Here is a 24,053-nt window from a genome sequence, read left to right on the forward strand (position 1 = left end):
GTTCAGGATGCAGTATAATCCTTAAACCAATGGCTATTTTGACTTGGTGTACCATTTTATCATCCAGTATCCCTAGGGGGCAGAATATATGAATCTGGGAACCAAGAGGTTGGATGAGTTGTGAACTTATTCATTATCCTAGTGAACTACATGGGGAATTTGTCCTCCCATCCCTAGTTTAGTCTTAGTCTGTCTAAAGGTTGTGATTTCCCAAAGGAGCATTTCTACCAGGGTACATGGGAAGAGCCCTACTTACCTTTAGTCCATGTCTGCTGCCTGCTGCCATGGCTGGTCCTTAGGTGGTGACGATGTCATTATCTCCCTCCCTTCTGCATGGTGGGTGTCTGAGACTCTGGTCTGGCATTGTTCTTTTCTAGCCCATTTATAGTTACAGCTGGGTATGGGAATACTGGGAGACATCCAGAAAATCACCTGAGTACCAGACAAGGTCAGCTCATCATCCGTTTGCTAACAGCCCAACCGCCTCATGATGGTTTAGGATCAGTTACTTCCTCCAGTGTAGCAACTGCTTTCCTTGCCTGGGTCCACTGGCCTGAGAGTGACAGGAATCCTCATGCCAGTAGCAACAAGGCCTGCTCTGGGGGAAGAAGTAAGGTGGGAATTCTAAGAACCAAGCAATTTCATGATAGGACAATCAGAACAATGACTATGCTTTTTCTGGTGCTATTGGTTAACATTAAGGAATTAAGCTAATACATTTTACTATTTTGATTGTGAGAAAATTTTGAATTCTGAATTCAGTTTTGTCCCTGATTTGCCAAGCCCTGGTGGTTGAAATATACTTAAAAAGTGAATAACCAGGCAGAGCCAAGATGGTGGCATGAGTATAGCATTGGAAATCTCCTCCCAAAACCATATATATTTTTGAAAATACAACAAATACAACTCTTCCCAAAAGAGAGACCAAAAGACACAGGACAACAGCCAGACTACATCCACACCTGCGAGAACCCAGCACCTTGTGAAGGGGGTAAGATACAAGCCCCGACCTGGAGGGACCCGAGCACCCCACATCCCAGCTCCTGGTGGGAGGAGAGGAGTTAGAGCAGGGAGGGAGAGGGAGCCCAGGACTGCTAAATAGCCATCCGCACCAGAGTGCAGACACACAGTGCGTGGGGTGCTGGATACTAGGGAAACAGGACAGTAAGACCTGTGAGCAGGTCCCCGCAGCCGGTGCCCCTGGGACAAAGAAAAGCGAGTGCTTTTTGAAAGTCTTAAAGGGACAGGGACCCCACAGCTGGACAAAAGTGTCCTGGGACATGTAGCCCAGCAGCTGGGAATCCCAGGGAACTTAGGACACCCTAACCCCCTGGGCAGCAGCACAGCTCAGAGGCCCCTCACGGAGATAAACAGCCTCCCGGCCATTTCCCCTCCAACGCGGCTCCACCATATTGGAGTAACAGCCTGAGGTAGGCCATGCGCACGGCAACCGCGGGGCTAAACTCCACAGCAGCCGGGCAAGAATCAGAGGCCCCATCTGTGCACAGCTGCCCAGCACAAGCCGCTAGAGGTTGCTCTTCTCCCAGGAGAGGAAGGCCACAAAACAGCAAGAAGGGACATTCTCCCAGCCGTCACATGCACCAGCTCTGCACAACTATCTCTATCGCCATGAAAAGGCAGAAGAATTTGATACAGACCAAAATCACAGAGTCAACCCCTGAGAAGGTGACAGACCTAACCAATCTTGAAAAAGAATTCAAAACAAAGGTCATAACCATGCTGACGGAGCTGCAGAGAAATATACAAGAGCTAAGGGATGACGTCCAGAGGGAGATTACAGAAATGAAACAATCTCTGGAAGGATTTATAAACAGAATGGATAAGATACAAGAGGCCAAGGATGGAATAGAAACCAGAGAACAGGAACGCATAGAAGCTTACACAGAGAGAGATAAAAGGATCTCAAGGAATGAAACAATATTAAGAGAACTGTGTGACCAATCCAAAAGGAACAATATCCGTATTATAGGGGTACCAGAAGAAGAAGAGAGAGAAAACGGGATAGAAAGTGTATTTGAAGAAATAATTCCTGGAAACTTCCCCAAACTGGAGGAGGAAATAATTGATCAGGCCATGGAAGTACACAGAACTCCCAACAGAAGGGATCCAAGGAGGACAACACCAAGACACATAATAATTAAAATGGCAAAGATCAAGGACAAGGACAGAGTTTAAAAGACAGCTAGAGAGAGGAAAAAGTTCACCTACAAAGGAAAACCCATCAGGCTAACATCAGATTTCTCAACAGAAACCTTACAGGCCAGAACAGAATGGCATGATATATTTAATGCAATGAAATAGAAGGGCCCTGAACCGAGTATACTGTATCCAGCACGATTATCATTTAAATATGAAGGAGGGATTAAACAATTCCCAGACAAGCAAAAGTTGAGGGAATTTGCCTCCCACAAACCACCTCTACAGGGTATTTTAGAGGGACTGTTCTAAACGGGAGCACTCCTAAGATGAAAACAGATGTCACCAGAGAAAATAAAATCACAGCAAAGAAAGCAGACCAACCAAATACTAACTAAAGGCAAAAAATAAAATCAACTACCCACAAAAGCAGTTAAAGGAAGCACAAAAGAGCACAGAATAAAACAACCAACATATAAAGAATGGAGGAGGAGGAATAAGAAGGGAGAGAAATAAAGAATATAAACCAGACAGTGTTTATAACAGCTCAACAAGTGAGTTAAGTTAGTAAGATACTAAAGAAGCTAACCTTGAACCTTTGGTAACCACGAATCTAAAGCCTGCGATGGCAATAAGTACATATTGTTCAATAGTCACCCTAAATGTAAATGGACTGAATGCACCAATCAAAAGACATAGAGTAATAGAATGGATAAAAAAGCAAGACCCATCTATATGCTGCTTACAAGAAACTCACCTCAAACCCAAAGATATGCACAGACTAAAAGTCAAGGGATGGAAAAAGATATTTCATGCAAACAACAGGGAGAAAAAAGCAGGTGTTGCAGTACTAGTATCAGACAAAATAGACTTCAAAACAAAGAAAGTAACAAGAGATAAAGAAGGACATTACATAATGATAAAGGGCTCAGTCCAACAAGAGGATATAACCATTATAAATATATATGCACCCAACACAGGAGCACCAGCATATGTGAAACAAATACGAACAGAACTAAAGGAGGAAATAGAATGCAATGCATTCATTTTAGGAGACTTCAACACGCTACTCACTCCAAAGGATAGATCCACCGGACAGAAAATAAGTAAGGACATGGAAGCACTGAACAACATGCTAGAATAGATGGACCTAATAGACATCTATAGAACTCTACATCCAAAAGCAACAGGATATACATTCTTCTCAAGTGCACATGGAACATTCTCCAGAATAGACCACATACTAGGTCACAAAAAGTGCCTCAGTAAATTCCAAAAGATTGGAATTCTACCAACCAACTTTTCAGACCACAAAGGTATAAAACCAGAAATAATTTGTACAAAGAAAACAAAAAGGCTTACAAACACATAGAGGCTTAACAACATGCTCCTAAATAATCAATGGATCAATGAACAAATTAAAATAGAGATCAAGGAATATATTGAAACAAATGACAACAACAACACAAAGCCCCAACTTCTGTGGGACGCAGTGAAAGCAGTCTTAAGATGAAAGTATATAGCTATCCAGGCATACTTAAAGAAGGAAGAACAATCCCAAATGACTACTTTAACATCACAATTATCAAAACTGGAAAAAGAAGAACAAATGAGGCCTAAAGTCAGCAGAAGGAGGGACATAATAAAGATCAGAGAAGAAATAAACAAAATTGAGAAGAATAAAACAATAGAAAAAAAAACAGTGAAAGCAAGATCTGGTTCTTTGAGAAAATAAACAAAATAGATAAGCTTCTAGCCAAACTTATTAAGAGAAAAAGAGAATCAACACACATCAACAGAATCAGAAATGAGAATGGAAAAATCACGAGACTCCACAGAAATACAAAGAATTATTAAAGACTACTATGAAAACCTATATGCTAACAAGCTGGAAAACCTAGAAGAAATGGACAACTTCCTAGAAAAATACAACCTTCCAAGACTGACCAAGGAAGAAACACAAAAGTTAAACAAACCAATTACGAGCAAAGAAATTGAAACGGTAATCAAAAAACTACCCAAGAACAAAGCACCCAGGCTGGATGGATTTACCTCGGAATTTTATCAGACACACAGAGAAGACATAATACCCATTCTCCTTAAAGTTTTCCAAAAAATAGAACAGGAGGGAATACTCCCAAACTCATTCTATGAAGCCAACATCACCCTAATACCAAAACCAGGCAAAGACCCCACCAAAAAAGAAAATCACAGACCAATATCCCTGATGAATGTAGATGCAAAAATACTTAATAAAATATTAGCAAACCAAATTCAAAAGTATATCAAAAGGAACATACACCATGACCAAGTGGGATTCAGCCCAGGGATGCAAGGATGGTACAACATTCGAAAATCCATCAACATCATCCACCACATCAACAAAAAGAAGGACAAAAACCACATGATCATCTCCATAGATGCTGAAAAAGCATTTGACAAAATTCAACATCCATTCATGATCAAAAACTCTCAGCAAAATGGGTATAGAGGGCAAGTAAGTCAACATAATAAAGGCCATATATGATAAACCCACAGCTAACATCATACTGAACAGCGAGAGGCTGAAAGCTTTTCTTCTGAGATTGGGAACAAGACAGGGATGCCCACTCTCCCCACTGCTTTTTTAACATAGTACTGGAGGTCCTAGCCATGGCAATTAGACAAAACAAAGAAATACAAGGAATCCAGATTGGTAAAGAAGTTAAACTGTCACTATTTGCAGATGACACAATATTGTACATAAAAAAGCCTAAAGTCTCCACTCCAAAACTTTGCCCAATTTTTGATCTAGTTATTTGTTTTATCAGTGTTGACACATTTGAGTTCTTTATATATTTTGGGTGTTAACCCCTCATCAGATAGATTGTTTATGAATATATTCTCCCATACTGTAGGATGCCTTTTGTTCTGCTGATGGTTTCCTTTGCCGTACAGAAGTTTTTTAGTTTGATGTAGTCCCATTTGTTCATTTTTTATTGTTTCCCTTGCCCTAGGAGATGTGTCCAAGAAAAAGTTGCACATGTTTACAGTCAAGATATTTTTGCCTGTTTTCATCTAAGAGTTTTATGGTTTCATGACTTACATTCAGGTCTTTGATCCATTTCGAGTGTACTTTTGTGTATGGGGTTAGATAATAATCCAGTTTCATTCTCATGTAAGTAGCTGTCCAGTTTTGCCAACACAAGTTATTGAAGAGGCTGTCATTTCCCCATTGTATATTCATGACTCCTTTACCATATATTAATTGACTATATATGTATGAGTTTAAATCTGGGCTCTCTATTCTGTTCCATTGATCTATGGGTCTGTTCTTATACCAGTCCAAAATTATTTTGATTACTGTAGCTTTGTAGTAGAGCTTGAAGTTAGGGAGCATAATCCCCCAGCTTTGTTCTTCTTTTTCGGGATTGCTTTGGTTATTTGGGGTCTTTTGTGGTTCCATATGAATTTTAGAACTATTTGCTCCAGTTCATTGAAGAATGCTGTTGGTATTTTGATAGAGATTGCATTGCATTAAATTGTTTCAGGCAGGATGGCTATTTAGACATTATTAATTCTTCCTATCCATGAGCACAGAATAGATTTCCATTTATTGATGTCTTCTTTAATTTCTCTCATGAGAGTCTTGTAGTTTTCAGAGTATACATCTTTCACCCCCTTGGTTAGGTTTATTACTAGGTATTTTATTCTTTTTGATGCAATTGTAAATGGACTTGTTTTCCTGATTTCTCTTTCTGCTAGTTCATTGTTAGTATATAGGAATGCAACTGATATCTGTGTATTAATTTTGTATCAAGCAATTTTGATGAATTCAGTTAATATCCTAGTAGTTTTGTGGTGGATTCTTTAGGGTTTTCTATGTATAATATCATGTCACCTGCAAATATTGAGAGTTTAACTTCTTCCTTACCAATTTGGATGCCTTTTGTTTCTTTGTGTTCACTGATTGCCATGGCTAAGACCTCCAGTACTATGTTGAATGAAAATGGGGAGAGTGGGCATCCTTGTTCCAGATCTTAGTGGAAAAGCTTTCAGCTTTTTGCTATTAAGTATGATATTAGCTGTCGGTTTGTCATATATGGCCTTTATTATGTTGAGGTATGTACCCTCTATACCCATTTTTTTAGAGTTTTTATCATGAATGGATGTTGAATTTTGTCAAATGCTTTTTCAGCATCTATTGAGATGATCATGTGGTTGCCTTCTTTTTGTTAATGTAGTGGATGATATTTATGGATTTATGAATATTGTACCATCCTTGCATCCCTGGAATAAATCCCACTTGGTCATAATGGATGATCTTTTTGATGTATTTTTGGATTCAGTTTGCTACTATTTTGTTGAGAATTTTTGCATCTATGTTTATCAGGGATATTGGTTTGTAATTTTCTTTTTTTGTGGTGTCTGTGTCTAGTTTTGGTATTAGAGTGATGCTGGCCTCATAGAATGAGTTTGTTAGTATTCCCTCCTCTTCTACTTTTTGGAAAGCTTTAAGAAGAATGTGTACTAGCTCTTCTTTAAATGCTTAGTAGAATTCTGCTGTGAAGCAGTTCATACCTGGAGTTTTGTTTTGGGGAAGTGTTTTGATTACCAATTGATTTCACTGCTGGTAATTGGTCTGTTCAGGTTTTCTGTTTCTTCCTAGGTCAGTCTTGGAAGGTTGTATTTTTTTAGGAAGTTGTCCATTTCTTCTACTTTGCCTAACTTTTTGTCATATATTTTTTCTCTAATAATTCTTTGTATTTCTTCAGTATCCATTGTGATTATTCCTTCTTCATTTTTGATTCTGTTTATAAGTGTAGACTCTCTTTTCATTGGTAAGTCTGGCTAGGGGTTTATCAACTTTGTTTATTTTCTCAAAGAACCAGCTCCTGATTTCATTGATTCTTCCTACTGTTTTATTCTTCTCAATTTTATTTATTTATGCTCTGATCTTTATTATGTCCCTCCTGTTGACTTTGGGTTTCATTTCTTCTTCTTTTTCTAGTTTCTTTAATTGTGAGTTTAAACTGTTTATTTGGGATTGTTCTTGTTTCTTGAGGTAAGTCTGTACTGCTATGTACTTTCCTCTTAGAACTGCCTTTGCCATGTCCCACAGATTTGGGGCTGTTGTGGTTTTGTTTTCATATGTCTCCATGTATTGCTTGATTTCTGTTTTAATTTGTTCACTGATCAACTGATTATTTAGAAGCATGCTGTTTAGCCTCCATGTGTTTGTAAGTCTTTTTGTTTTCTTTGTGTAATTAATTTCTAGTTTCATACCATTTTGGTCTGAGAAGCTGCTTGATACATTTCAATCTTTTTTAACTTACTGAGGCTCTTCTTGTGGCCTCGTATGTGATGTATTCTGGAGAACATTCCATGCACACAAGAAAAATGTGTATTCTGCTGCTTTTGGATGGAGTATTCTGTAGATATCTGTTGTCTATTTGATCTAATGTATTGTTCAGTGCCTCTGTTTGCTTATTTATTTTCTGTGGGTTGACCTGTCTATTGATGTGAATGGTGTGTTAAAGTGTCCTAAAATGAATGTGTTACAATCTAGTTCCTCCTTTAATCCTATTAGTATTTGTTTTACATATTTAGCTGCTCCTGTGTTGGATCCATAGATATTTATAATGCTCATATCCTCTTGGTGGACTGATCCCTTTATCATTACCTAATGTCCTTCTTTGTCTCTTGTTATTTTCTTTGTTTTGAAATCAATTTTGTTTGATATACGTACTGCTACTCCTGCTTTTTTCTATTGTTTGCAATGGAATATCTTTTTCCATCCATACACTTTTAGTTTGTGTATGTCTTTGGGCTGAAATGAGTCTCTTGTAGGCATCATATAGATGGATCTTATTTTCTTATCCATTCTGCCACTTTGTGTCTTTGGATTGCTGCATTCAGTCCATTTACATTTAAGGTGATTTTTTATAGATATGTACTTATTGCCATTTTATTAATTGTTTTCTGTCTTTTTTTATATCCCCTCTCTGTTCCTTTCTTCCTCTCTTATACTCTTCTCTTGCTATTGATGGCTTTATTTAGTATTTTAATTGGATTTCTCTCTTTCTTTGATTTCTTTGTGTGTGTGTGTGTTTGTGTGTATATGTATTGTAAGCTTTAGTTTTGTGTTTACCAAAGGTTCGAATATAGCTTCTTTACTATATAATAGTCTATCTTAAATTGCTGATTGCTCTATTTCAAACACAATCTAAAAGTACTTTTTTTCTGTTTTCTTCTGACTTTTGCACATTTTTCATATTAGATGTCATAATCTGCACTTTATGCATATCCCTTGATTGATTTTATGTATAGTTGATTTTGCTTTTTTTGTTTTGTTTTAATTTCGTACTTGCTGGTAATTAGTTGGTCTACTACCTTTACTGTGGGTTTATTTTCACTGGTGAAGCTATTGGGCCTTACAGTCATTTCCATCTACAGCAATCCCTTTAAGATAGCATGTAAGACCAGCTTAGTGGTGGTGAATTCCTTCACCTTTGCTTATCTGGAAATTGTTTAATACCTGCTTCAAATGTAAATGATAATATCACCAGGTAGAGGATTCTTGGTTGGAAGTCCTTCTGTTTCAGTATATTAAATATATCATGCCACACCCTCTGGCCTGTAGAGTTTCTGTTGAGAAGTCTGCTGATAGTCTGATGGGATTTCCTTTATAAGTAATCTTTTTTATCTCTCTGGCTGTTTTGAACACTCTCTCCTTATCCTTGGTCTTTGCTATTTTAATTATTATATGTCTTGTTTGGGTTCCTTTTGTTAGGGGGCCTCTGTTCTTCCATGACCTGAGTGTCTGTTTCCTTCCCCAGAATGCAGAAGTTTTCAACAATTATATCCTTAAAGAGACTTCCTATCCCTTTGTCTTTCACTTCTTCTTATACCCCTATTATGTGAATATTGCTTCATTTGGATTGTTCACATAGCTCTCTTATATTCTTTCATTCCTAGAGATCCTTTTTTCTCTCTGTTCCTCAGCTTCTTTGTTTCCCTGTTCTCTAATTTCTATTTCATTTACCATCTCCTCTAAGTGATCTAACCTACTTTTAAATTCCTCCATTGTATGTTTCATTTCAGAAACTATTCTTCACCTGAGTGCCTCTTTTTCAGGTTTTCTATCTCTTTGTTGAAGTTCTCCCTGAGATCTTGAATATTTTTCTGTCAATCAGTGAGCTTGCTTATGACTTTTATTTTGAAGTCTTTATCAAGAAGACTGGTAATCTCTGTTTCATGTAGACCTCTTCCTAGGGTTCTGGCTTGTAGTTTTATTTGGATCAAATTCCTCTGCCTGCTCATTTTGTCAGAGATTCTGTTTCTTCCTTTCTATTAGATGTCTCTGCTATGCTTTCTGGTCTAAAGAGTAACTGCTTTTTGAAGAAAGTGTGTTCAGTTGCCCAGAAGTTCAAGATCCTTTACTTTCTAGTGCTTGTGTCTATTTTGCAGGAGCCCCAGTTGTTGGTATGCTGTGGGAGGGGGACATTTCTGTCTGGCTTCTGTAGTCATCTAAGCCTGGGTTGGCAGTTTGCTTGAGCTGCTGCCTTCATGATCAGCTCAGGAATCTCTGTTGAGCTCGCAGTGGGTGGGACCACCCTCTGTGTAGCCTGCAGCAATGGCAGGGCTGCAAGATTAATGGGGTGGGCTGACCAGTGTGCCCCAGCTGGATGCACAGCACCAGGTTTGGACACCTGCAGGGAAGAAGGAGCTTTGGGGGCTTGCTTCTCCAGGCACCTCTCCAGTTGGGCTGAAATGGAGCCAAGCAAGCTGGGAGAGCCTCCCACTACCTGCCAAGCAGCAAAGTCTGATGCTGCCACTGTGCCAAGTGGGTTGGTTCCCAGCAACCCACAGGGAGGAGCCTTGGGGCTCTGCTGCCAGTGAGAGAGAGGGATGGAATGTCTGTGGCCCCCAAGAGTTCCCAATCTGTTGGGCTGAGCGAGTACTTGGGAGGTATCCTCCTCCTGCCCTTCCTCCTAAGGAAAGAGTTCCATCCAACCCTCATCCCCTCTGGTACCCCTCCCACTGCTGGGAAGTCTTTCAAACAGCCATCTCTGCCTTGGGTCTCAGGACTGGTGAAGCATGCCTACACTCCATGCTGGCTGGAGTCTCATCCTCCCAGAGTGTTCTGCCTGCCCCTGGTGTCCAGTCCTGACAATCACCAGTATCCAATGCAATGTGAACTCATGCTCTCAGAGCAGGTCTCCGGGGCCAGGTGTGCAGTGCTCCTGGACTCTTAGTTCCTCCCGGCTCTGTTCCTCTTTCTTCTGACTGTAGGCTAGGGGAGGGGGAGGGCTGGGGTCCCACTCAATCTTGGCTTTGCCATCTCACACTTTTCTGTATGCTCTTCTCTTCTTCCTCAGGTGTAGGTGGTCTGTTCTGCAGTCTTCAAGTCATTTTCAGGTCTAGTTGTATTTGCTATATTTTCCTCTGTTGCATGTTTTTGGGAGGAGGTTTCCTTCTTGCCTTCCTATTCCACCATCCTTAATCCAATAATCTTCTTCATGTAGTCTTATGATGAAGAAAATAAGTTCTAGAAAATGGTTTTCTCTGGTGAGATTGTGGGTTATTTTAGATATCTGACCAGTTAGTTTTAACTCTTTTAAGTTTTATTTTCTGATAATAAAAAGAATATGTAGATTGTAAAAAAATTTAGAAAATATGGAGAAGTACAAATAAAAATGCAATTCAGACACAACTGGAGATAACCACTGTAAATATTTTACCCCAGACTTTGGTTTATAGAAATGCTTTTTTTTTTTTTAACAGAGCCATACTACACAAACAGTTTTGGGGGCTTTATATATTAGCCTTATAGAAAAATTCCCATTAAATCTCTGTTGAAATGGGCAAAGTTTGACTGAACTCAACCAGACACATCAGCTTGTCTACTGCACCTCCACCCACCTGTGGGCCTGTTACAACCCAGAACATTTGAGGGCAGCTCATTGCTGAGCTAGAAGGTTTCTTCCCTTTGTGAAGTTTCTTTGACCCCAGCTCCTAGCAGCTCTGAGAATGTGCAACAGCAAAGTGAGACTTCCCTAGAAGTTAGCAGGAACTTTGACAACAGAAAATGCACTTAAAAAAAAATAGTGCTGTGAAAATACATGGAATCTGAAAGCAGTTTATTGAATGCTTAGGAGTGATTCCCTTCCTCTTGGCCAAAAACAGGTTTGCAAAGGAAATGGACACTTCAGATATAGACCAGCCTGGATTTCCAAGTTTATACTTGGGGCCACCAAACAAATGATCCTAATCTAGCCTAGTACCGAAACATGCTGGAAATATCTCCTGTTGGGAGCTCTGGAGAGAATTTGGGATGGATTACCAGAAAGTGACCCCAGGGGTTTAACTCCTTCAAAGCAGAGAAGGAGCTTGGTTAGCAGCACAGTACTAGGTAAGGGCTGAAGCCCTCAGGACTTAGCAACTCAAAGCCAGTTCCATCTCTTTAGATGAATCACTTACTTAACCCTTTGTGCTTAAGTTCTTTTTATCATTTATTTTACAAAACAGAGGTAATATTGTATTGTCTTGCTGTGAGAATTAAATGAGATCAAGCTCTTAGGCTAGTGCCTAGATGGCTGTTAGCATGTTATCATTAGCAACTTGTTACTATGTCTATTTCCTGTAGGGAGGGAAAAGAAAGCCCAGGGCTTGGGCATTGCTATAAGGTAGCTCTCCACCCTATGGGCCCCAAATGAAAATGATGTACTTTAGGCCATGTGATAGAAATGGCCCTTAAAGCTTTTGCATAATTTTAAAGAATATAGAGAAAAAATATAGTTTGAAAGAAAATAAAAATAGTTTCCCATTTTAAATCTATGGAGTAAGAGTGCTCACTAAACTAAGGGATCTACAGTGGTCCCTTTATGCCATCTAGTGCACAGGAAGGGAAAAACAATGATTTTATCTTAAAAGTCAGTAATTTACCACCATGTATTCTGGTGAGGATAATTTAAACTCATAATGGGTTCACTTGCTAAATTCCCAAAACCGTCTAGGATTTATATGATGTGTTCTTTAAAGCTCAGCCACTGAGGGAAAAAAGAATACACCCTAGTCCTTATCAGCATGATTTTGCATTGCCCACCTTTTCCATTCTCGTCCTCTCTGCCAACACTCTTCGTGCTTATTCTGGTACTGCCCCACAGAGCCAGGGTGTGTCTTCCCAACACTGGAGGAGCTTTGCTGGTACCAAAGTCATCCTGCCCATTTTCCAAGAATGCAGCTATTACTTAAAATTTTGCTGCAGTCAAACTGAATATTTTTCAAGGGCTTTATATTTGATTTGGTGATTATGGGTGACCCCTCCACCTCCCATAGCTCCACAACCATCTTCTAGAATGGACTAGAATCCATAAGGATTTCACACATTGTAAGGGTAATATTGTTCCACAAACTTTATTTTAATTTTATAAATGTATTTATGTATGCTGAGATTGTACATTATGTTGAGATGTAAAATTTGCATTATTCTGCGGTTGCACTCTAAAGAGTATGAAAACTGTGCTGTAAAATGGGGACTATGGGGCCCTAGGCATCACCCACCCACATTTGTGTACACTGTGAGCAGAGACGGCATGTGCACAGGCAGTCCCCAGTAGGGACGTTGCATCTGGGGCTTGACTGCACTGGGAGGATCCTTCCTCTTTCCAGGCTCAGGCAAATCCTTACCGGAGGTGGAGAATAGCCCAGATGACCCTGACATAATGCAGTCAACCTGTGGCCGAGTGCATGAGAGCCCCTCTGTGCCAGCCCTTTGCCATGCTGAAGCTCTGCCGCTCCTGCAGGGCCCAGAAGAGAGGGGAGGCAGCTGCCAGCACCGGGGCATCACTTTACCCCAGTGCTGCTTACCCTGCGGAGTGGCTGGAACTGATTGTCAGGTCTTTCGGTTGCGGGCTGCCTCCCAGCCCTGCCTGCCCCAGGCTGGGGCTATTCCAGGGCTGGTGGAGGCTCCGGTGGGTGGCCGTGGGGTCCCTGGCACCTGGCGCTGTCAGGAGCACTGAGGCTGTGGCCCTCGGGGACGCTGCCCTTCCATTCAGGTCGAGGGCACCGCTGCTCAGTTCCTCCCTTACAGCCTTTGGGCAATGCCATTCCTCCGCCCCACTGTCTGCTCCTGGCCTAAGGGTGCCAGGGTTCCAGCACCGCCCTAGAAAGGAGCCTCTGGGGGTGACTACTGATGCCATGAGTCACACCTCGAGAAGGGTGCTGGGAGGCACCTTCCTGAGCCAGTTTCTCCTCTGCTCTCTTCGCCGCACCCACCATATCCTGGGAGCCGGTGTTCAACCAGGCACTGCCTCAGAGAGGACTGTGTCCAGCTGTCCGGCTGCTCCCCCGTTGTCCGCACTGCCCCACTGACCTGCTCTGGGGAGAGCCCTGGGCCCCAGAATGCAGCTTGGGAACCACTGGGCAGCAGATGGGGAGCTCCCACTTGCTGGCTGCCTGCTCCCCAAGATGATGGTGCTGGCACCTCATTCCCACTTGCAGGCTCCCTGCTTCCCAGCCTTCAGGGCCTCGTCCAACCCCTCCCAACCCCCCACCTCCACCTCCTCACTGAAACAGAATAGCTCTCCTGCCCTCCGGCTTCCTGGGACTGGCCCGGTTACTCAGCTGACGCCAGCTTGGGGCTGCCCCAGGCAGGGATCTTTCCGCACGTGCTCACCTCCATAACCTGACTTGTGAGCAGTGTGTGGGCAGTTGCCACGTCTTATCTAGTGTGGGGGAAAGAGCAGGAATGTTGTAGAATCCTGCTTCAGGAACTTGGCCAAGTGATTATTCCTCTCATCCCAGTTTCTCATCTGTAAAATGTGACTAAGGCCCCTAACGGGGTTGTGTGAAGCTTAAATTTTGACAAACACCTAACATCCCAACAGGCAGAGCTGAGCTGGGGACCAAACACTGTGCTGTTCCCCACAGTGCACAAAGGTGCACAATGGCATGGCTGACTGGCTAATTAATCAATTCATTGGAGAGAGAGGCTGAATGTACTACTCCCTCTGATTTTCCTATGGGGAGAGCAGTGACATTTGCCAAGGAGATGGGAAATGGGTAGTAATGGGGTGGGGGGTAAGGAGGCAAGGAAGAAAGAGGGCAGACAGGAGGGCGGTGGGGAGGCGGGAGGAGGCAGGTCATCTAGCACAAAAAGACAATCATCATCTAGCACAAAAAGACACTGATTGTTTCCTTGGAGGACATGGAGGTAGGGCTATGAACATGTCTTTTCCGTCACAGTTACAGAATTTTAGGGCTGGGAAAGGGAATCTGGAGATCACAGACCCCCCGCCCTCCTGGCCCAGGTGAAGCAGTCAGCAGGGAGAGTAGGAGTCAGAGGTGGGGAGAATGGGTTCGGGGGGGTGGGGGGTGGGCAGGAGGGCGTTGCCTGCTTCCTCCCGTCCCCTCTCCCTGACAGACAGAGCCAAATGCTTCCCTCTTTCCCCAAGGCCGCTCCGGAAGGGAGTCCATCTCCACAGACACCTCTGAGGATCCTGACGGCGCAGAACAGATGGAAATGGAGAGCAGTGCTCCGAGTGTAACGCACTTCCTCCCTACCTCAGTCCTGTCCTCCAGGGTCCCCTGCCTGCCCTTCCGCCCGCCCACCCTCCTTTCCCTCATTCTCACCCACCAGGACCAGGCCTACCCCGGGGAGCTGAGGTCACCGGAGCTGCAAAGTGGCTCGGACCCCTCTGGCCCAGCTTGCCCTGCCCTCTGTCTCCTCAGCAATGGGCTCCTGCTGGGATCCTGGGTGACCCGGTGGGAGAGCTGGGGTGGAGGTGCGTGGGGTGAAATGAGCCCGGCTGGCTGGGATCCGGCCCCACCGATGCTGAGGGTGCCCCCCTGTCCCCTCCCTTCCAGCTCTCGGGACTTTTCCAGCTGGACAACAGTTGTGAAGCTTGTCCCTCCAAACGTGTTCTGGACACGGGAGAACGCATCCAGGGAGAGAAAGGCGGCGAGGAGGCGGGCACGTGAGTATCAACGAGCAAAGGAAAGCGGATTTGTCAGCCCTTGATCCTCCGTCTTCTTGGAATTTCAGGACAACGAGCAAAACCAAGGGGAGCGGTGGGGTGTCCGCTGGCTGCCTCGCCCCTGCCGGGGAGACGACTGGTCTCCGTGCCAGAGCGGAGCGGGCGGGGGTGCCCCTCCCGGGAGAACCGACTCTCTCCCCAGACCGCCGCGGCTCTCAGGCTCGCCGAGCCGCCCCAGGCCGTCTTCACCCCGGGGAGACGCCGCTGTGGGCGCGGAGGCCGGACCCAGCCTGCAGCCCACAGAGGGGCCCTCCCGGAGGCTGCAGAGCCCGGTCCTGCAGGGCTCAGCCCAGAGTTTCTCAGTGTTGGCATTTTGACTTTGGGGGCTGTATGCGCCTCCGTTTGGGGCGGGGGTGTTGGAAAGGGGTGTCCTGCGCTTCGCAGGAGGTTTTCAGCAGTACTGCTGGCCTCTGCCCACTAGATGCCAGGAACACCGTCCTCCCACCCACCCACTCACCCGCACTATGACGGTCGGATGGGACTGGGAAGATAAGCTGACAGCCTCGTCTGGGAGCCTTGGAGAAGGCAGCTGCTGCTCCAACTACTGGAGCAGCGCGGTGATCTCCCGGGATCCCCGCAAGGATGTTCATGTGGCGCTTGTGTTCCTTTGTTCAGGGTTACTTCTTTTCAGAGGCTTGGTTACAAGTTCACTTCTGAGATTTTCACGTTTAGATTTATTAGCTTTTAAATTAGCTCCAGTTATTTAGTTTTAGTTTTAGTTTTATTTGTTAATTTTTAGTTTTCTAGTTATTTAATTTTACAGCTTTAAAGTTACTTGTTTGTAGTTATTTTGTCGCCAAAGTTTAGTTCTTGAGTCATTCATTTTCAGTTATTTTGAGTTATATATTTACAAATTAGTTAGCTGTAGAATTGTTCATTTTTAATTATCTATACAATTACTAATATCTGAGTTACTTATTTTCAGAACTATTCTATTTTTAGGTATTAGACTTATTTTTACAGTTATCTGCTAAAAATTCATTGGAAGTTTTTGAATTATTTTTGAGTTATTTATTTTCAGTTAAATGTTGTTTTGGTTTTTTTTCTCTAATTAGTTAACTTTATATTCACAGTTGCATATTTTCAGTTATTTTAAATTCTGGGTTATTTTTACATTCACTTCTTTGGGGTTTTTTTTTCTTCAGCTATTCACTTCTAAATTATTTTATTTTCATTTATTGCATTTTTGAGCATTATATTTTCTGAGTTACTTTAAGTTTTTGAGATATTAAATTTTTTAGTTATTTTCAGTTATTCTGTTATTTCTTTTCAGTCATGCCTTTGTCATTTTAAATTTTTTTCTATTCTGTATTTTTACTTATTTTATTTGCAGTTTTGTTTTCGTAATTATTAAGTGTTAGAATTACTTAGTCTATTAGAGTCAAATCAAGACAGACACTATTCCAGTTATTTTAACAGAGAATTTAATATAAAAGAATTGTTATCCAGCTATTGGAGATTTTAATGGGAAAAAAAAGTGATGATACAATCTCATGGAGATTTTAATTGCAAGAAACAGCTACGTGCCCAAGGGCTGAGGGATGAAAGGGAGGAGGTTGGAGGCGGCCCCACATGGCTGGGGTTAGCCCTCTGAGGTGGAGGCACTGCCCAATGGGACAGGTGCCCCAGGAGCTTCAAGGCAGGTTGGGAGCTGGAAGCAGAACTCTGGAGACTGCCAGCTGGAGTCTCCAAAGGGGAGTGATGAGGCAGGTTGTGGAAGTAGTGGGAAAATGGCACACTGCAGCACTGGAACCAACTGTTGCTCTTAGCATGAGGACCTGATGCTGGAGAAATACTGACAGTAACTCTAGCACATTTGAAGGAGCATGTACCTCCCTCCTCCCCAGCCTCTGGTCTGTCTTCCCTATTGCTGAGCCTGGAAGGAAGCAGGTGGCAAAGGAGGGGGGTGTCCCAGTACCCCAAAGCAGAGAAGAGAAGGGTGGGCTGTATGCTGAGAAATCACAGCTTAACAACCAGCACACTGGGCACTGGAGTTACTTAGTTTCAGAGTTGGTTTTAAATTTAGCTAACTTTGGAATTGTTAAAGAAGATTTGATTTTTCACCCAACATAGGATCTGACTTGTTTCTGCAGTGGAATGGTGTAAGTCTGGGGTGAGGAAATCCCGGGGCAAAATACCTCTAAAAACTGAAAACAGTCAAAGGGACAAATAAAGTTTAAAACCCATTTATTGCTTACAAACTGCAGTCCAGGGTCACCATTCTCCTCTGCTCTGGAAGAGGCAAGCAAGCAAGCCAGCCAGCCAACCCATCCCTTTAAACTCCCAGGTTCAGAAACACCCTCAGTTGCCCAGGTAAATTACCCATGGATAAGGAGATTAACTTCTCTCCACCCCTGAGGATATCAAATGCACTAAAACCAAGCGAGATATTCTGGAAATGTTACAGTTTTACCCACAAGTGGGTTAGCAAACATCTGAACACTGTCTCCCATGAGACTCAAGAAAATCACTTTAGAATTCAAGAAAACAAATACCATGTCTCACTTTGTTCATAAAGAAACCCTTGCATTGTGTGACCAGAAAAGGGCAGAGAATAAGGGACAGACCATCAAGGAGGGGCTCCTTGTTGCAAATGTCCAGCAGAGCCTTCTTTGAAACTTTTCAAAAAGTTTTGTTGTGGGATCATCCCTTCATGTCTCTTTTTCTAACAAGGTATCTTTCTTGATGAAGTGCGTTTCAAATTTCTGGAGAACAGTATTTATTATTCACACACTAAAATAATGTTCTTCCCAAATCCATAGGAAATTTTATTTCCTTCCACCAGCATTATTTTCCAGCCCATGTTGTTCCATTTTGACCCATAAGAACATTTATTTATATATGCATGTGTTCACTCATTTCATTCAACACCTGTTTCCTGAGCATTCCCCTCCTAAGGAAGGTCCTGGCACTGATGCTGGGGTTCTCGTTTGCAGAGTTGAAGAATGAACTTAGCAAACACGCAAGGTAGGAGAGCCAGGGAGAGGCTTTTATTTAGAGATACAATGAGAGGACAGAGCTCCTGGCTCGTGCCAGGAGGGGTCAAGAGAGCTGGGGTGGTGCCTTGTCTAGGGGATTTATAGGCAGTTGAGGATTTGGGGGAACTGATAGAGGGATTAGGGTGTGGACTTGTTAAAAGTGGTCTTAGGATGTTTGTCCTTGAGACACTAAGTCCCTTTTAGCAGGCTAAAGTGAATCCTACACATGATTACAAGTAATTAGCATAATAAAAACATTGGCTACTTTCCTTTATTTGGGGAGTATCAACTGATCTTCCTGAAGAATGACTCTAGAGCTTAATGTTTAACACAGAGTTTTGGTAGGGGGTTTCTTTGCATGTAGTTACATTGCTCTGACTGTAAATATCCTGCCTTGCTTTTTCCAGAGGCCCTCACCCTACTCTGTCTAAGCCCACAGTCTCTGTCTCAGCACCAGGAGAGGCCAGGGAGGTATGGAGATGAATGAGAAGCCCTCATCCCAGTTTGGGGAGACAGACAAGGAAACAGATCATCACAACACAATGTGACAAATCCTGTGGGCACACTGAACCCTGCCACTGACTGACACTTCCTGATGCAGTCAGGGAAGGGGTGACGTCTGAGCTGGGTCTCCTAGAGCAAGTGTTGTCTCCAGGGGAGAAGGAGGAGAAGGACATGCTGGTCAAGCACAGGCACAGAGGCATGCAGGGGGGATGCCCTGTGAGGAGGATGCATTGACAGAGGCTGCTGGGCACAGGGTTCAGAAAGGTGCCAACACTGGGGCTGGCCCTGGTGTTTGACAGATACAGCCGCATTCAGTCCTCACAGCCAGTCTACAGAAGAGTAGGAAGCAACCTCTGGAGTCCATACTCTTCCTGATCTTATGGTCCAACCACAGTTTACAAGGCCCTCTGACTTGCTATTTCTGGAATTCTGCAGCTCCTCCCTGGCTTTCTCCTTGGTCCATTCACTCCTTCCCATTTACCCCTGGAGATGAGTCCCTTCTTCCTCCACCTTTTCATTCCTGCTACTTAAACAAAAGAAAATTATCTAAAAATAAATATATTTGAAAAAAAACTACAGATTCTATTCTTCCTTTGGTTGATCCCAATTTGTAGATTAAAGGATCTGAGAACGTTTTTGGGAAGGAAGTCTGTATACTTTTGTTAAACTCATGATTTCCCAAACCTGTTTGACTACAGAGCCTTTTTCTTTGTGGCATACAACACCCCATATCTACTGGTAAGGGGAATGGCTAAGCTGCCACAACAAGGAGATCCAACGATATAGTGACTTAAGGAATATTTCTTTCTCATAAAAGAGCCTGGGTTGGGTGTGCAAGCTGCTTTGCTCCACCCAGTCATTTGGTGTCCCAGGTTCCCTGGTTTTTCTGCCATCCCTTAGAGCATAGTCCTTATCTACATAGTCAAAAGTAGACCTCAGGAATGTCAGATTTCCAGCTCACAGGAAGGGGAAAGAATTTGGAAGATGACTATTTTAAGATGTTTTAAGGCCCAGCCTGTAAGTGACACACACCTTTTTTTTATATTCCTTTAGTGAAAGCCTTGTTGCATGGCCGCACCAACCTACACATGGGGTTAAGAACTAGCTAGGAGGCCTGTTGCCCGATCACAATTTTGTTACCATGTATCAGTGTCACCCAGATATCCTGCAGCACAGCAGGAACTAGAATCCAGGTCTTCCAACATTTAGGCCAAGATTTTAATTACCACACAAGCATTTGCTTATGCAGTCAGCATATATCAGGTGCCTCTTGAGTTCCATGTTCATTGTCAGATGGTAAAAAGCTTTATAAAACAGTTTTGCTATAAAATACTTGTCAATTGCATCTTTGCTCTGGTAGCATTTTTTATTTATGTATAAACTTTCAAAAATGGTTATTAAAATAGCAAGAATTATAAGTTTGTATCATAATATTTTAATTTGCTGGTGAACACATACTATGGGAATGCACAAAAATAGGAACAGAGTAGAGAATCTTGAAATGGACCTAAAAACATCTCAAAATCTATGATAAAAGATACTTCAAATCAGTTTTGCACCAAAAAGGTAAATTATGTGAAAGTGACACTGGTACCACCAGATAGCAATATGGGAGAAAAAAGAGTAAGCAGCCCTTCAAATCATTTGTGTTGTTCAAGTACGTGACATAAAGAAATCATGAAAGTCAAAACACTCAAAAAATAATCTTGAATGGTATGGACTTCCCAGGCAAAAACTAAAACCAGAAACTTTACAAAGGAAAACCTTGAAAAATTAGGATATGTAACAAGGGAAAAACTTAAATGTAGATGACAAATGAACAGTTAAAAACTCAAAAGATGAATACATTTTCAAAACACATGACAAAAGACTAATTTCCTTGATAAATGAAAAGCTTTTACAAATGAATACCAATAGAAAAAGAAATAGGCAAAGGACATGAAACAAAGCTAAACATTGATACATCGTTTTTCATTATCAGATTATCCAGCATTTGAAACTTCGATAATATCCAGTGCTAGAGAAGGTATAGGAAAACCAACACTCACTGTTGGTAAAAGTATAAATTAGTACTAGCTTTTTTGAAGACAATTTGTAATAGTTATGAAAAATTTAAAATATGTATATGATTTGATCCAGCAATTCCGCTTCTAGGAATTTATTTTAATGATATACTCAAATGAACAAGGATATGTAGGTACAGGTGTTCATTAAAAATTACCTTCAGTCAGTGAACAAGCAATGAGAGATGGAGAACAACTAAATGTCTGTGGTAGTGTTAAAATTTATCCCCAAAATGATATTCCCCCCTCAAAGGGTGGAATCAAATTATCCTCCCTTTGAGTATGGGCTGTACTGGTGACTCTGATAAATAAAATATGGTAGAAATGATGATAATCAAATTTCACAACTGGGTTATAAAAAGCATTTGGGCTTCTTCCTCATTCTTTCTCCTGGGTTACTCACTGTAGAAGAAGCCAGCTACCATACTGAGAGAACAGTGAAGCAACTCTGAAGAGACCCACATGGCATGAACTGAAGCCTACTGCCAACAGCCATGTGAATGATCTACCTTGGAAACAGATTCTCCAGCCTGAGACAAGCCTTCCGATGGCTTACGCTCTGGCTGATACCTTGGCCAAAGCTACATGGAAGACCTGAAGCCAAAAGAACTCAGCTAAGCCACTCTTAAATTCATTAGCAGAGGACCATGAGATAGTAAATTCTTGTTGTTTTAAGCTGCTAAGTTTTGGGGTAGTTTGTTAAGCAACAATAGATAACAAATATAATATTAAAAAATAAAAACCTGTTAAAATATTGTACTGACATACAATGGAACTCTATGCAGCTGTTAAAAATAGTATCTTCTGTTTGAGATGTGGAAAGCTAGAAAGACCACCATCCCCATATTTGCAAGATCATAAAGAATGAAAAAAATGCAAACTCACAACTTTTTTTGGACCTGTGAGAGAGCCGAGTTCACACAGTAACCAACCATCTAACCTGAAATCTAAGGAAAGACAGGCACCTACAGAGAGATGGGAATCCAGAACGTGCTTACCTGGAGCAGGCACTGCTGTACACTGGCAAGAATAATTCAGCTAAAATTGTTAATGGCCCAGTGTGGGCCTGCAAGAGAACATAGACACTCTGGGGGCCATAGACATACCTGAAATTTGCATCCATTTGCAGAATTTTCTCCAAAGATCTTACTGGGCACTCACAAAAGAGATTAGCAGAAGGCTTGAGAAAATATCCTTTCTGGTATGAACCAGGGAAGGGGATATCAGTTGCAGAAAATAAGACTATGCTCAGATCCTATTGCCCAATCTTTCCTGCAGAACAAACTCCTGGAGGAAGTGTAATAAACGCACCCCCAGGGGACTGGTAGATCCAACTGCAGCTGGGAAAAGATAAAAAAATAAAAACCAAATCTCTGGTCCTGGGGGAGAGGCAGGAACATGTGCTGGGCTCAGAACTACTGCTGGGGGAGGGGCAGAAATATTGAAAGTCACACCCCTCAAGCCCGAGGGACATGGTGTCTGCATGACTGAAACTTAAGCAGAACAGAGCGCTTTACCCCTCAGCTTCCACAACCAAGCTAACAAGAATCAGTGGAAAGCTACAAGCCTGTGGAGGGAGAGACCCACTGACATACCCCAGGGAAGACCTAAAGCTCAAGGTGGAGCCAGTGCTGAGAAAAACATTTAGGCAAAGAAGCCCATACCCTAAACACAGGTAACACTTGAGGAATTTGAAGTGTGTAGTGTAATTAGGGGAACTATAGCTACAAAACCAAGGATCTACACAAAGAAATGGTGAAGACTGCAAGAAATGGTAATCATATGAGTAAGTATAAACGCTTTTTCCTTTATCATGTATATTTCTTTAAAAGATAGTTAACTTTAAATAAAAAATAACAATATGTTGTGGAGTTTATAAGATGCAGAATTGAAATGTATGATGACAGAACAGAGGCCAGAAGGGAAGAAATTGAAGTAGTCTGTTGAAGTTTCTTATGTGTGAAGTGGTATAAAATAATTTGAAGGTATCTGGCAACACCTTATACAGTCTGAAAACTCTAGAACAAACACTAAAATAACATGACAGAGTTATAACTAAAAAGCCAACAAATGAAGTAAAATGGAATTTAAAAAACCCAACTAATCTAGAACTAAGAGTTGGTAGAGAAAGAGGGGAAATGAAACCAAAAACAGGTAGGAAAAACACAAAACAGTTATCAAGATGGTAGATATAAACATAACCATATCAATATTAATATGGCTTAAACACCCCAATTAAAAGGGAGTGATTGTCAAATTGAATTTTTTAAACCATTGTGGCCTATAAGAAACCCACGTTAAATATTGTTAAATTAATTAAACAAGGAGACCATCAGACTGAGGTGGCTTTAATGCCTTACTAGCCTACATAAGCAAACTAAGACCTAAGCTTGTAATGCTTCAAGAGTAAAGAACTGAAACCTAAGGACAACTAATCACAGATGCAACCACTTCAACTGTAGCCAGTCTAATTTCCTTGGTTTGCCTCTGCCTCTTTGTTAAGTCTTTCCCTGAGCTCCTGTCAGTGGAGCACTCCTAACCACTTCCTGTTTGGCACTACCTGATTTAAAGTTATTTTTGCTGAAACAAACTCTTAAAATTTTTAATATACTTCAGTTTATCTGTTTATGGTATAAAGACACAAATAGATTAAAATTAAAAGGATGAAAAAAGATATACCATGCTAATGCTAATCAAAACAAAGCCAGAATGATTTTGTTAATATAAAACAAAGCAGGTCTTAGAACAAAGAATATGACCAAAAATTCAAAAAGACCATTGAAAAAGTGATAAAGTGGTTAATCCATCAAGAACACATACCAATTTGTGTACACATCAATGACAGAGCTTCAGAATATACAAGGCAAAACCAGAACTGTAAGGAGAAATGTGGTTAAGTGAAGGTTTCTGTGGCCAGGATTCTCACCTGGTCAGGTAGCTCACTACACATGTGTGGGCAATACGTTGCTATTAACTCTATATAAAGAGCTCTGCCCATTACTCTGGGAGACAAGGTGGCGTGGCTGCAGGAGATTAGAGACTGGAGTGGTGGCCGTGCCGAGGACAGAGGCTGAGACGGCTGCGGGGGCAGAGAGGACCAGAGGCAGAGACGGGCTTGCTGTCTGCAGACTCACTGTGAGTGGACAGGATTCTAGTGACTGACCTGCCACTGTGGGAATAAAGTTGAGTATAGACCCTGTCGCGACCCTTCAGGGACCGAGGCAATACGCCCAAGGTCTTGATTCTTCTCTAGGCTTTATTGTCAAATCTCTCACGGCGGTTACAGCAGTTGTCGGGCAGCTCTTTTTTTCCCTCCCGGCGGGCTCCCTTAT

At 42.1% G+C, this 24,053-nt stretch overlaps 1 protein-coding gene across 4 annotated transcripts in view; it reads left to right on the plus strand.

Annotated features, from left to right (window-relative positions):
- Window positions 1–19,189, plus strand: part of MCF2L2 (MCF.2 cell line derived transforming sequence-like 2) — a 278,657-nt gene extending 259,468 nt beyond the window's left edge. For all 4 annotated transcript variants that reach the window (XM_037003598.2, XM_037003606.2, XM_037003615.2 and 1 more), the window contains 3 exons: window positions 14,595–14,683; window positions 15,007–15,116; window positions 18,562–19,189. In XM_037003598.2, the coding sequence (XP_036859493.2) occupies window positions 14,595–14,683; window positions 15,007–15,116; window positions 18,562–18,637 (275 nt within the window). In that variant the 3' untranslated portion in view covers window positions 18,638–19,189. The remainder of the gene's footprint in view (window positions 1–14,594; window positions 14,684–15,006; window positions 15,117–18,561) is intronic.
- The last annotated feature ends 4,864 nt before the right edge of the window (window positions 19,190–24,053 follow it).

The sequence above is a fragment of the Manis javanica genome, chromosome 3 (assembly GCF_040802235.1).
Source record: "Manis javanica isolate MJ-LG chromosome 3, MJ_LKY, whole genome shotgun sequence".
Classification (NCBI taxonomy): Eukaryota; Metazoa; Chordata; class Mammalia; order Pholidota; family Manidae; genus Manis; species Manis javanica.